At 29.1% G+C, this 15505-nt stretch overlaps 1 protein-coding gene across 1 annotated transcript; it reads right to left on the reverse strand.

Annotated features, from left to right (window-relative positions):
• Positions 1 to 297: 297 nt before the first annotated feature.
• LOC130969253 (beta-amylase) lies at positions 298 to 3637 on the reverse strand. Its single transcript, XM_057894900.1, has 7 exons — positions 3494 to 3637; positions 2626 to 3024; positions 2000 to 2164; positions 1519 to 1782; positions 1067 to 1276; positions 746 to 985; positions 298 to 659 (listed from the first exon to the last, which is right to left on the reverse strand). Exons 1-7 carry the CDS (start codon positions 3551 to 3553, stop codon positions 507 to 509), a joined length of 1491 nt encoding a protein of 496 aa, XP_057750883.1. The 5' UTR covers positions 3554 to 3637; the 3' UTR covers positions 298 to 506.
• Positions 3638 to 15505: the final 11868 nt, after the last annotated feature.

Below are 15505 nucleotides of genomic sequence, written 5' to 3' on the forward strand. Positions count from 1 at the left end.
TTTAATTAAACCCGTCTCCTTTCCCTGAAGCTTTTGACCTCATTGTGGTGATTGACACTGCGTGTTTCCAGAACTTCAATTTCCTATTTAGATTCACTTGTGTCAATATGAATCCATTGGCTAAATAAGTAAATATTCAATCACATTTTGGTAATACAGTTACAAGATTATAAAGTGCTTGACTATTCCTAAAAAATGCTCATATGAGATTGGAATATTGTGAGGCTTCACTATTTTTAAGATGGAGATATGAGATATCCGTATTGTGAATTGTGATGGTAGCTGTTAATGTAGGTATAGCAAAATAGTTTATTAGATTCATAGATTCAAAATAACTCATACAATACAAGTACACACGGTATATATGTCTAAAGGCATAGACATTGCTACATTCTTGCATCACCATATCATTAGCATTGCATATGCAGCTCAACAGCTGCTTTATTCATTATCATAACTAATTCTAGTTCCAGCTGATCTTTGTGATCATATCTTAAATCTTTAGTTCAGCCATCAACTTTCATGTCTGTCTCTGAGTCCCAGGGGAATGGCGGTATTGGTTTGGTTGCTTCAAGAATTTTCTCAAGGGGAATTTTCGGTCCTGATGGCTTAAGTGGAATTATGACATGATTATACTGGTTAGGATCTTCAACATAATCCTACAATTTGAAACCATTTTAAGGGGTTAGGAGGCTGCATATTATGAAACTATTTTAAGATCATTTATGAAATGAAAGCATATCACCTGATCTGCATGCATCTTTAGCACGAATTTTTTGAATATAGCAAAATTTGATTTTTGCAGTAGTTCATCCGAAAGGCGGAGATACGTTATCCCATACATGCTTAGTTTTGGGGGGCCATTTTTGTTGACACCGTTTGGTCTAGCATTCAGTATCATTTGGTTGTAAGCTGCAGCATCATACCTTGGCAGTGCATTTTCACCAGCAACTTCAATTTTTTCTCTCCAACCTCCACTCAATACCTGTGCAGAGATATTCATGTCAATTTGAACACAGCTACACATGTTTTTTACATTTGATATCATCGATGATGCATTTGTTACCTGCTGAACAAGTTCCTGCGGTGCGCTCTTTGCATCAGAGCTTTGTTCGGAGTCCCTCATCTCAAGACATGTGAAGTTCAAAATGGCATGATGACGAGTCAGCATCCTTGCAATAGGACGGTACCCATCTCTATCTTGAAGGTTGTAATATCCAGCAGTGAGCTCAGCAGCATGACTTTCAGATTTGTACCACCAATGAATTCCAGAGACCTGTTGTCAAGCCATGTTATCATGGTTAGAGGTTATACTAGGATTTTGTTTCTGTGCAGTATAAATTTTAAATAATTTCGTTGACATTCAATCATGCATTGTTGCTTCGGAAATTGAATGGAAAACTTATAGTTGGTAATACTGTGAAACTTTTACTTAAAACTAAAAAATTAAACTGAGGTGAATAACAGTTGAACTAAAAAAATTAAGGGGAATGTTGATTGAGGTGTTGTGAAATTTACTTTAATTGCTATCGATACATTGCAGCCCTGGAAAGCTTTGGTGGCTTCCTCTAGGATCTGATCACCATGGATCAGCAATTTGTTGGAATACCAAGTTAAGAAGAACTTCCCTTTCTCAGTGAGGTATGTGCCATTTGATTTGAAAAACTCAGTAGATTCTGGTACATCATTGTAAGACCCTGCATCATCTGGCAGTTCCCATTCAGCATGGCCAACTTTAGCTGCAGCAGCTTTAAACTCTGCCTTCAAATATTTGTCATAGCACTGCATAGTTTCATATTTATGATGCTTTAATAAGTACATTAAAATATTTGAAAAAGCATTGCATAATTTCATATTTGTGATGATTTAAGTGCTACAATCCCATATTGGATGATAAACAATTTTGTTCTATGCTTTGAAAGTCGAAAATAACATAAATGCGCCAAAATCATCTAATGGTAAAATCATGCTAAAATTTATACCATTTGATCAGACTCACCTGAAACTCCCCAATACCAGGAAATTCCCATCCTTGACTTTGTGGATAAGAAGGGAATCTTAGCTCTCCTGCTGGTCCAAGCCCAACTTCAATGTCTATAATTAGTCCAGATTCTATAAAATCTGACATGTTTTCCTTGAAACTCTTCATGTAATCACTGTATATCTGTAGTAAGGCAATAAGTTCAAACATGTTGGAAATTTAATTAGCTGAACCATTATTCCTAAGCCTGTACAGTTGAAATTACTCTCCTAAAATATATAAACATAAATTGATCGTTGTACAATCAAGTAATCAACTGTATAGAAAACTAGTCAAATGAGTGACTAATAGTTTCAATTATACAACTTTTTCAAACACACGACCTTCTATTAACCTATTTCTCTTTTTTCCCGTATAAAATTTTGGAAATATAAAACCATAGGAATGAAACAGAAAATAAGAACGATAATATAATAGACCTTAATCCTTTAAATTAAAGGGCTTGCTCTATTTTATTTTTAAAGGACTTGAACCAAAAAATTTATGATAGAACAATGAAAGAGAACAATAAAAGAACTACTATATTTTCAACTTTCAAATATCAAGAAACATATTTGAGCTCATAAAAAATAGACATAGGTTACCTGGATGGCTGTTCTACCATGGAAAAGAGGGAGGTTATCTACACCAATAGTGAGATACTCTATGTTCCTGTTACCTGATCTATTGGTGTAAAAGATATCAGGATCCGAATCTCCAATGTCAAGCACCCATTTTGGAATTGGGATATTGACAATATCTCCTACATTCCCTCCACATTGATGGAATGACATTATTGCCTGCAGTTTCAGGCCACATTCTTGAACCAGCTTGAACAAGCTCCTATATGTGCCCCAATCATATTGTTTTGGACCGTTCAGTTCTATGATCCCCCACCACACATCAACCATCACGCCATCAACGCCTGCTTCCTTTAGCTGCAATAGTTGTTTCTTTAGGCCTTCTGGGTCTTCAAACACATTATTCACATTCACAACTCCTAGCTGATGAAGAAGTTGTTTTTGGAAAGATAAACAACAAAAACAAGTTAATTGTTATAGCATAATGTTATAATGACTCATCCTCATAACGAGTATATCAACTCAGAGAGAGAGGCAGGAGAAGATAGATATAGCTAAGAGAGAAATAAGAGAGACAGGGGGTGAGATTGAGTGGGAGTGTAGGAAAATACAACCATTCTATGTGTACACCAAAAATTAACCACTCATATAATATATGTTCGAATACAAAATACACATTGAAAACAAATTAAACAATACATGTATTAATACACAAATATATGGTGACTGATTTTTTGGGTGTACCAATCACTTTTGAGGAGCATGAGAATGAGTAGAAAAGCGAGCAAGTGCAATTATTACTGCTATATATATATGTTGAATGTAAGTTTCAATAATATTTGTTGATATAATAAGAATATGTGATATGATTAAATAATGGTGAATGACTTACTGGGAGCATGACATAAACTGGAACATAATTTAGCAGCATGTTAGGATTAGAAGTGCCCATTTTGCTGCCTTTTTGTCCCTTTAAGAACTGAGTAGTGTGATGTATATAAAGATGGAGAATGTGTATGACTGTTACGTAGAAGGTACTTGTTGAGAGGGTGACGAACCATTAACCAAGCAGGTGCTTATATAGTGAGGAAAATAATAAAGAAGTAGCATTTGGTGGCTTCATTTCCTACCGTGTTGAGGGCCCATGGGGCCGTTATGACAATCAAATTTCTTTACTTTTGGTGAAGAAAGGAGAAAGTAATTAGTTTGGAATATGAATTTGGACTTTGGACTCAACATTTTCTAGTCGTGCAATGTGATAATATTTTTTTTTTTTTTTTTACTCTCACTCTCAAATCACTATAATCACTATCATAATTATTATAATTAGAATTTTTGTCTCTGTCTAGAAAAAAAATAATTTAAAAAAATATTTAAAAATAAAATAAAATAGAATAAAATAAAACATCTGAAATAAAAATAAGACGTTTTAAACACTAAAGATGAAATTAAAATTTTTCTGTTTTTTTCTTCTCCCATTCTTTTGATGCTAACTTAGTGTTGTGCTTTTTAATTTTGCCTTTCTTTTCTTCTGTATTTTTTTATTCTTGTTTCTCTTATTCTACATTTTTCCCCTCTTATTTGTGTTATTCTTTTTCCCATTTCTTTTTCTTCCTCCTTTTTTTTCCTCTTAACAAATTTTTTACTTTTGTTATTTATAAAAAAAATTCAGTAATTTTAGACAAATTTTATGTTTTTATGAAAAAATTGTTTTTTTCATGTATTTTTCTAAAAATTTCTATGCTAATTATAAAAAAGTTTTAAGTTGTTTGCATAAAATTTTTGTCCCAGTTTGAAAATATTTTTCTTTTATTTAAAAAAAATGAGATATAGTTACAAAAATATTGATAATCTAACATATCTATTAACCAAAATAAAGGGAGTGTTCAGTTTGTTGTTGATCCATGACCAAAAAAAAAAAGTTTGTTGTTGATCATCTCCGATGTACGTTAAGGTTGTTTCAAATAACACAATTCTGTTTGAATAATATTTGGTTAATTTAATCTGGATTGAGTTTTGCTCAAAATATACTTTTGGTGGAAACAATTTTTTGTTTTTCCATCCCTGAGAATTACATTGAAATAATTATAAGATATCAATTATCTATTTTGACCTTTTTATATTAAAGAATGATATAATAGTCTTAAAGCTTCACTTCCTTTGCAGTAATTTTGTATTTTAATATAATTTTGGATAACATCATTCAAATAATATTTATTCTTTTAGAATCACGTCTGATAAAAAATATCATAATACAAACTACATTCGGATTAATTTAATTTTAAGCAAAATTAATTTTACAAAAGTACATTCGTATTAATCCAAAGTCCAAACATACTTATTCTCCTGTGAACATCAATGATCGAGCACAAATCAAATTGAATTGGTTTAGTAATTAGCTTATTAGCCCACATTAATTAGTAATAAACTTTTAAATAAAGCTCAATACTGCAGCCGATTAATCTTTAATCTGTCACATTGAAAAATACTATAGAAAAAATAAATAAAACAATGATTGAGCACTGGCGATATAAACGCTATCAAGTAACAATGGTTGAAATGACCTTAACGGGACTTAATGTGACTGTCTTTCTTTATTTATGAACCACTCAAAATAAATACTTAATTACTAGAGTCGAAAACAATGATTAAATCTTCCATTACTCAGCACCTACTATTGTTACCGTTCACGGATGAATCATGACCACAATCAGATGATAATCAATTAGTAGTATTTGTTTAATACGAAAAGAAACAACTATTTAGGTGTATACGAAATTGGCCATTAAATTTGTTACTTATATAAAATATATATTAAAATACATTATGTAAAATAAAAATAAATTAAATAATTTATATATTTATATATAAATAAATAATGATTGACTTTTAATGCTTATAAAATATTTTTAAAAATAAATCATAACCACTAAATAATTTTTGATATACATTTATTTGTAAAATATACCAAAATATCAAAATAATTAATATTATGTGTTAGAAGAAATAATGTGCAACAGTATACAAAAGACAAGAAAAAATTATCCATCATTTTAGCTTTTATTTAACAAACATAAGTTAATGATAAAATTTATAGAAATAAATTATTTCAATTTTTCTGTAAATTGTGATTTTTCACTATATACTATTTAAATGAGACAAAAATTATATAAAAATAAATATTGTTTAATAAAAAATTACAGTTAACATTATTTGAGAAAAGTCAAAAGAATCTGTTTCCATATCCACTCAAGAAAATTGTGTTGGCTTATAATAATGAAATATTGAATTGATACACCGTTAATAGCTCGCAATTTCACAAGTCGAAATTGTAGAGCATGGTCCATGTAAATGCTAACAAGGGTTGAAATGACCTTTTATGCTACTTAAATGGTGGTGTTTTTCTTTATTTATGAATCATTCAAAACAAATAATAATAACTAGAGTTGACAATAATGAAAAATCCCTTAAGATAAGAAAATTATTAAAGTAAAAAAAAAGAGTTTAATTATTATTAAATTTATAATTTTTTATTATTTATGAATCTAATAATTTTGAATCAAAAGTTGTTAGATTATTACTTTTTTACTTTATTAATATCCGCACCTTAGAAGAATTTGATATTGAAAATTTCTATAGAATGAGTACTTTTCCCTTCTTCATGGCCTCCTATTTTTTCATTAAGGAAATTTGTCTCTCCTTTTATTCCTATTCTCGTCATGTGTTCCTATTTATCACTCTGCAAGAGAGGGAATATTAGTGATATTGGTAGATTTTTTACAAAATAATAATTGCAAAAATAACACAAAATAATAAATATAATACAGTATAATTCAAAATAATTTAACTTAAAAAATAAATATTCATAATACATTTATTAAAAAACATAACATGAATTTAAAATAATATAAAAATTCATCTATGTCATTTTAAGTTCAAATCATTTCAAAAATATAAAATTGTTTATGTATTATCAATTATACTGATATATATGTTAGTATTGTCTAAATCTTATCTATAACGTTATATAATGGCAATAGATAGATTTGATGTCCAAAATTTCTTTTCAATATTACCCTTTTGTTGGAAAAACTTAACAAAGGTTCAAATAAGAATTTGTCTAACAGCGAAAGAACTAAAAATAATTTTTCCATAACATGTGCGATTAAATAGGCAATATCAAAGATACTCCAAGCAACAAATATAATGCAGATATTAAATAATCGGGCAATTTACATAAATAAATAAAGTGGGAGAGTTATTTACGTAAATGTGCAAATCTGTTTGTTGTTACGATTTTGTGCAAAATGGATTTATATGTAAACCGTGGCAACCCACCACGGTTTCTAAACATGCATAAACCGTGGAAGGTCACCACGGATTAGGAGCAAATTTTTGTAGGAGGAAACCGTGGTAGGTCACCACGGTTTATGAAGGAAATTTGGCAAGCATAAACCGTGGGGAGTCACCACGGTTTATGAAGAAACTTGTTTGCACATAAAACCTTGTGGGTCACCACGGTTTATATGTGGTAAATAATGGCCAGAAAATGTTGTTAATTTTATGTCCAAGAGACACAAAGCTGTTTATTATAAAAATCATTATTTTTATAATAGAAAGAGTACAATAAAAAAAATCAGATAATACTAAGAAAATGATTTTTATAGTGCTTAAAAAATTGATGTCTATTTACTAAAAAATAAAAATTAATATTTAATTTAAGATGATGAAATTTAATAAATTTAAAATATTTAAAATTTGTTATGTAAAATAAATTAGAAAAAAATTAGACTCTAATAATAAACACCATGAAATTTTTGGATTTTTTTCTATTATAAAATAAAAAATATTTTTAAAAATAAATTACACTAACATTAATGTTTGGAATCTGTGTTTTTATTTTTTATTTTGAGTTTTTATGAAGTTTTCAAAATCTTAGGCGAACTTATAAAAACTACTCAAAAGTTCGTTTAAGCTTAAGGTGACCTCTCTCATTATATACATCTTTATATTTTCATTTATAAAATAAAGATTTATTACACTATAACATATTAATGAGTACAATAAAATAATTACTTGTTAATATTGGTATATTAATATTCATTAACATGCTTATTGATTAAATCTTTTATATAGATTTAATAAATTCACATATAAGTGTATATTGATACATTAGTATTTGTTAAATTTAAAATAAAAATATTTATTATATTTAAGAATATTAATGAGTACTCTAAAAAATATTAATAAGTAATTATTTTATTATGTTCATTAATATTTTTTATAGTATAATAAATATTTAAATATAGTGTAAAATGAAAAATAGGGATAAACATAATGAAAAACTAATTGATAATACATGTAAAAATTTTATAGTATATTAGTCAATAATACATAAAGAGAACGAAAAAATTTTATTATAAATATTCAATAGAAATAGATGATTTTTTTTTCTTTATAAAATGTACTATATAGTGTGTATTTATTAGGCTGCCTTTGTTTTCAACAACAAAATAGGATAAGACACTGAAAGTAGGACAGGACAAGACACTGATGGATAGAGACACAAAATTTTGTATTCTTGTAATTCTGCTTGGTGATAAACTAGAACAAATTATGAAAATCTAATTTATTCTCATTTTTTCATTAAAAAAATTTGAGATGAAAAATAATAATAAAAAATATAATTATAAAAAATTTAACAAGAATAATAAAAAATAAAAAATAAGTTGTGTCTCTTGGACATAAAATTAACAAGGTTTTCTGGCCATTATTTACCACACATAAACCGTGGTGACCCACAAGGTTTTATGTGCAAACAAGTTTCTTCATAAACCGTGGTGACTCCCCACGGTTTATGCTTGCCAAATTTCCTTCATAAACCGTGGTGACCTACCACGGTTTCCTCCTACAAAAATTTGCTCCTAATCCGTGGTGACCTCCCACGGTTTATGCATGTTTAGAAACCGTGGTGGGTTGCCACGGTTTACATATAAATCCATTTTGCACAAAATCGTAACAACATACAGATTTGCACATTTACGTAAATAACTCTCCCACTTTATTTATTTACGTAAATTGCCCTAAATAATCAGACATCAGAATTTTAACGTGGAAACTCTCCTCCCCCTCCCCCTCCCCCCCTCCCCAGAGAGGGACAAAAAATTCACGAGACCTAATTCAGTAAAATCTTCCACTATCAAAATAATGGGTACACAACCAGTCTTTCTAGTGACACTAAGGCATCTCAACAATCAACAAAATACATCATCAAAACTGATGGAATCAACATAAATCATCCACAAAGTGGGTATCTCAAATCAGACAAAAGAGAAGGCAATACAACTAGCAAATTATATCCTAATATTCATCTCTACACTAGGAATAAGATACTAAAATTTCATAAAAAATGGAACAAATTTACCAGTTCAATCGAATAAAAAATAGCTTGCCATTTTCCTCAAAATTTTCTTCTTATCCTCGATGCCAAAACCTTCTACGTGATTCGTTTTCTTTCTTTTCAAAATTGAAAGAAAGCTTCTCTCTCATGGCTTTTAGCCACTTCTTTCCTTATATTTAATTTTTTCTTTTGTTTTAAACTTGTGGGTCCCATTTAGTTGGGACCCACCAGCAAATCTCTTTCACCAACTCAAGTGGGGATAGGTTGTTCCACCAAACCCGCCTTCTCTTTGCAGGAATCAAACTTCACAGCAGGTAAACTCTTAGTCATCATATCTGAACCATTATCATCAGTATGGATATTCTAAAGTGCATATGACTTCATCTCAAGCGCTTGACGTATCTAATGATACCTCACCTCTATGGGCTTCGATCTAGAATGAAATGCCGGATTCTTGCTAAGATGGATAGCACTCCAATTGTTACAAAATAACACAAACTTCTCTTGATTTATGCCTAACTCTTGTAGAAATTTCTTCATCCACAATAGTTTCTCAGAAGTTTCAACAACAGTAATGTATTCTGCTTCTGTAGTAGACAAAGCAATACATTTCTGAAGTCGAGATAGCCACGACACAGTTCTCCCTGCAAAAGTCATCATATAACCAGAAGTAGACTTCCTTTAATCAAGATCCCAAACCATATCCGCATCTGTGTAACCATCCAACACAGGTTGGGCACTCCCAAAGCATAAACAAACTTTGGAAGTGCCATTAAGGTATCTGAGAATCCACTTCACTGCTTGTCAGTGTTCCTTGCCAAGATTAGAGAGAAACCGACTAATAACTCCAACGGCATGAGCAATATCCGGCCTGATGCAAACCATAGCATACATCAAACTGCCAACTGTAGATGCATACATTTCTGCTTTCTCTTTCTCACTTGTAGGACATTACCGTGAACTCAGTTTGAAATGACTAGCAAGTGGAGTACTAACAAGTTTGGAATTACTCATACTAAACCTCTCTAAAACCTTCTCAATGTACTTCTGCTACGATAACCACAATTTTCCATTCTTCCTGTCACGAGCGATACTCATGCCAAGGATTTTCTTTTCAGGGCCCAAATCCTTCATAGCAAAGGATCTGTTCAAGTCTTTCTTAAGATTTTCAATCTTTTTAGTGTCATGACCAACAATCAACATGTCATCAAGATAAAACAAGAAAATTATAGAATCATTATCAGAAAAAATTTCTTAACATATACACAATTATCAGAAGAAGTCTTACTCTACCCATGACCTTCCATGAAGGAATCAAACTTCATGTACCACTGCCTTGGCGCTTACTTCAACCCATATAAGTTCTTCTTCAACTTGCATACAAGGTGCTCCTTTTCTTTAATCTCGAAACCCTCTGGTTGTTTCATATAAATTTTTTTATCTATGTCACTGTGAAGGAATGCAGTCTTCACATCAAGCTGCTCAACCTCTAAATTCAAGCTAGCCGCTAATCCAAGCACAACTCGAATAGAAGACATCTTTACAACTGGACAGAAAATCTCCTCAAAATCAATATCTTTCTTTTGCTAAAAGTCTTTCACAACCAATTGAGCTTTATACTTTGGCCGTGAGACATTTTCATCCGCTTTCAATTTGAACACTCATTTATTCCTAAATGCTCTCTTATCCTTCGGTAGCATCACTAATTCAAAAGTATGATTCTCATACAAGGTTAGAATAAATACCTCTCTTTTTTCGTTAATATATTGTTGAATTTCATCTAAATTATAGTAATCGAATAGTTTCAATCCTAAATTTAATTATTTTTCTTCCCTTAATTTTTCTTCTCGAAATCTCATTCTTTTCTAACTCAGAAAACAGTCCCTAAAATACATTATTATTATTATTATTATTATTATCTGATTTCACTCTGTTAATTAAATTATCTACTATAATTTAATAAATATTTTTTTCATTTTCTTTTTGAGAGATTTTTATATTATGTCTACTTTGAGAAACACCCCATAAATGATCATAAATCATGCAATTTCCTACATTAAAATTAATTTTTATACAATAAGATACAATTAACAAAAAATGACAATAATTTAATAATGACTCAATCGGACATTTAGGCATATTTATGACGCCGTTGCAACCATCATATTTGTCGCGAGTCCAATGACTCCCATTCCTATCTCTCCCATGCATGTGATGTGCACCTCTTCAACCATAAAAAAAAATCTAGGTGAAATAGAGTTTTTTTGAGTGAGAGAGAAGTGAAGTGAGATTGAGAGCATGAGGAATTAGAAACCGTTAGCAAAGAAAATAACGGGAGAACTAACGTAATTAATTTTAATTTTTTTAAAAATAGATTTGATTAAAATTTTTTTAAAAAAATTAATTTAAAAATTGTGTAATCTTTAAGGATCAATTTAACCATTTATTTTAAAAAAAAAAAGGAAAGTTCGGCCTGCAAGGATAAAAATAATGAATGGACGATGTAACTAATGAACTAAGCTAAAAATTTGAAACAAACCTGCTATTGAGTATTTTTTTTAGATAAATGCTATGGTACCTAAGTTATGATGTCTAACTTACTAAAAATGATAAAAAAATAATATTTAATAAATTTTAATTATTTTATTTTTATTCTATACATTTTATTTTTTATCTATAAAAATAAGTTAGGCAATTTAAGCACAACAATAAAAGACAAATCCACTTTTTTTTATTAGTAGTTAGTTGTTAATTAACATTAAGTTGTCAATTACGAATAAGGACAAAAAGTTACAATGTACCTTTTTTTTTTTCCGAAAAGGAAAAGAAGTAAAAAGACTGTGCGTTTGTATGAGATTGGAACAAAATTATATCGGTATAATTCTAATTTTTAAGCAATAAAATAGTGCTATAAAATAATACTACAAGTATACAAATTAAATATAAAATGTTTAATAATAATGACTGTTAATCTGTCATAGGTTACCGACGAAAATATTGTAATAATGAAAAGACTAAGATATAAAGCTGATAGCATGAATTAATCACGTTCTTAATTAATCTAAGAAAAAAAGCATAGCCACTTGGCGGAAGCATTTGTCATCGTCGCAGGTGGCACGATTCCCACTGCAAATTCCAAAAGAAACCAAACAACTCGTTGCAAATGTACCACTGACTTTCTTAGATCATTGTTCATTGCCCATGCCACTCGTCCTGTGTGATTTGTGCGTTTATATAACTTTGCCAGCATTTCTAATTATATCAGATTATGGGATGGGATGGGATGGGAATGGGATGGGATGGGAATATTATAGAGGTTAGTGTTAGTTTGCTCCTTTTCTTGTTATTTTTTTTTTCATTTTTTTAATATCAGTTTTATTAGGTATAAAAGATTTAAAACAAATTTGAATGAGAGTAGATTGAGACTGGAGGACTAGAATTGAGTAGTATTATATTCAATAATTAGATATTGAAATTAAAATTTCAGTTTTTAAGACATAAGATTTTAGTTCTTTTAATATTTTTAAAAAATGTTAAAATTTTTAAAGATAAAAATTAAAAATTTTAATAATATTTTTTAAAAATATTTTTATTTATATTTTTTAAATTTCAAATCCTTCTCTTAATTTTTTATATTTATTTTAAATTAAATATAATATTGACTGCTAAAATATAATTCAATCTAATATATTTTATACTAAATACAATTCAAAAATTTAATTTAGTCTCTATCAATTTTTATCTTTATTCTAAATACAACCTAAAAGCGAGTTTATTTATAAAAATTTATGTAAGGTTGTTTTTTTCAAAATATCATTTGATTATTTGTTTTTGCTTACATCATCATCAATAAATTTTACCTTTTTCTTTTGAATTAAAATAGATGACAATAAGTATATTATTTTAGATTTGTTAGCAACAATTTTATTTCTTTCATCAAGTGTGTATTATTATGCTACAAGCACTAATTATTACCAATAATAAAATGTTTTAATACATTTTTATACTAAACTTATTTTAATATAATCAAATTTTAATTCTAAAAAAAAGAAAACAAATTTATATTTTTTAGACAAGTATTTCATATTAGATATAATCACATTCAATATTAAGTAGCACATTAAGTTAATAAGCCAATACAAAATTACTTAATTTAATATTTAAAGTCAAACACAAGTAAATTACAAATCATTTAAATAGAAAAAGAAATACCAAATATTGTGTGTGTACAAAATTTTAACAAAAAATCCCAAATGGACATATTAATTAATAGGGCTTCATGTTTGAGCCTAATAAAAACCCGCAACAAAAGAAGTGAGTACAATGAATTATTGTTCCAAACAAAAGCCAATTCAAAAACGGCCCATATCTTAAATAATAATTCAAGTATTACATAAATTACTGTTTTAATCTCTAATAGTTAAGTTAAGTCTTAATTTTTATTTTTAATATTTAAAATATCTTATCTTTATTCTAAATATTTTATTTTATCCTATTTTAACCCACTAGTTGAAATTAACATTTTTTCTTCCAAAAATATATTTTTTCCGTTATGATTTTTTTAGTTAACAATAAAAATCTTATTTATAGTAGTCATAATAGTAGTTCTAGTGATCTGAGAGAGAAAATAACAAAAAATAAGAAAAATAAAAAGAAAATAATAGAGAAATAATTTTGACTAGAGACTACAAAAAAAAAATATAAGATGTTTGAGAAAAATATTACGCTTCAAATATTAAAAATGAAATTAGGGTTTAACTCAAATGTTAGAGATTAAAATAGTATTTTACCTAAAAAATAACTTAATTATATTTTTTAATCAACTCGGTAACACCACATTGAATGCTTTGTAGCATAGTTATCAAATCCGGTTCGACTCAGTCAATCGAATTAAGCAATATCTACGTAGATTTTGGCAAAAACAATCAAGTACCTACACCAAGAAACCTGTCGAGTAGAATTTAAAAAAAAAAGGCATGTAATTCTTAAAGAAATAGAGACATCCACAACTGCTACACAAAAAAACTCGAAAAATATATAAAGAAACTTTCATTTGGTATGAAAACGAAACATGATGCTGCTTAACAGAAGAAAAATTCACTTAGATATTGGCAAAAACAAATAGGTACCTGCACCAAGAAACATGTCGAAGAATATTTAAGAAAAAAGTCATGCAATTCTTAAATAAATATAGACATCCACAACTGCAACACAAGAAAACTCAAAAAATATATAAAGAAACTTCCATTTAGTATGAAAACAAAATATGCTGCTGCTTAACAGAAGAAAATTTCACTTAGATCTTAGTAAAAACAAACAGGTACCTACACCAAGAAACATGCATATCAAGGAACATTTAACAAAAGAAAATCTATACAATTCTTAAAGAAATAGAGACATCCACAACTGCAACACAAGAAAACTCAGAAAATATATAATGAAAATTTTATTTAGTATGAAAACGAAAAATGCTACTGCTTAATAGAAGAAAAATGTACTTAGATATTGACAAAAACAAACAGGTATCTACACCAAAAATATGCCGAGGTATATTTAAGAAAGGAAAAGCTATGCAATTCTTAAAGAAATAAAGACATCCACAACTGCAACACATAAAAACTTGAAAAATATATAAAGAAACAACTATTTAGTATGAAAAAGGAAAATACTAATGTCTAACAGAAGCAATATCTACATAGATCTTGACAAAAACAATCAGGTACCTGCACAAAAATATGTTGTGTAAGATTTCAAAAAGAAAAGACATCAAAGTCTTAAAGACTTATAAACATCCACAACTTTAACACAAAGAAACTCTCGAAACAGTATCAAAAGTGTCTCAAATGGTGACGACATCACATGTATACATTATCATAAATTTTTTAGGCATCTTTCTTTTTTTGTTGTCTTTCTCCATTGCAAGGCTTTTTCGTAGGTAACCTCATCTGCTGCAGCATGGTCTTTGTGCTTGGTATTGTGAAGGGGGTTCTTACCTCTTTACATTTGTTTCTAGACTGGTTGCGGCGTATAGGATGGTCGTCCAATACCTTCAGAGCTTTTTCAATGAGTAAATTCTTAGGACCCATAACTATTTCGAGCATTATTTCCTTTAAAAACTCCTTTAGGATGTCCTGAATGGCAAAATCGGTTATTAGTGAGAGATTTAAAAGTGACAAAGTAATTAGTTTGAAAGAAGTGTAAGTTAATTATAATAAAATTATTAAATTGACCTAGTCACAATATAGTAGATCACTGGCTTCACTTCAACACTCCATAAATTTTATGACATAGACCCCACAATCAAAGCTATATGTATGGAAAGATTAGGTTTTATCAGGAGACTAAGTATGGATATCAAGTGAATTACAAGTACGTTTATTGATAGGTTTCGATGCAACTCGCTGGTTTGATTGTTTGGGAATGCTAGCATATGCACGAGGCAGGCCATTCTCTGTTGGCTCGTATTGACACTTTAGCGACGTCTTCAATAAGTCTCTCTTGAAA

This window comes from Arachis stenosperma, chromosome 3 (genome assembly GCF_014773155.1).
Source record: "Arachis stenosperma cultivar V10309 chromosome 3, arast.V10309.gnm1.PFL2, whole genome shotgun sequence".
Classification (NCBI taxonomy): Eukaryota; Viridiplantae; Streptophyta; class Magnoliopsida; order Fabales; family Fabaceae; genus Arachis; species Arachis stenosperma.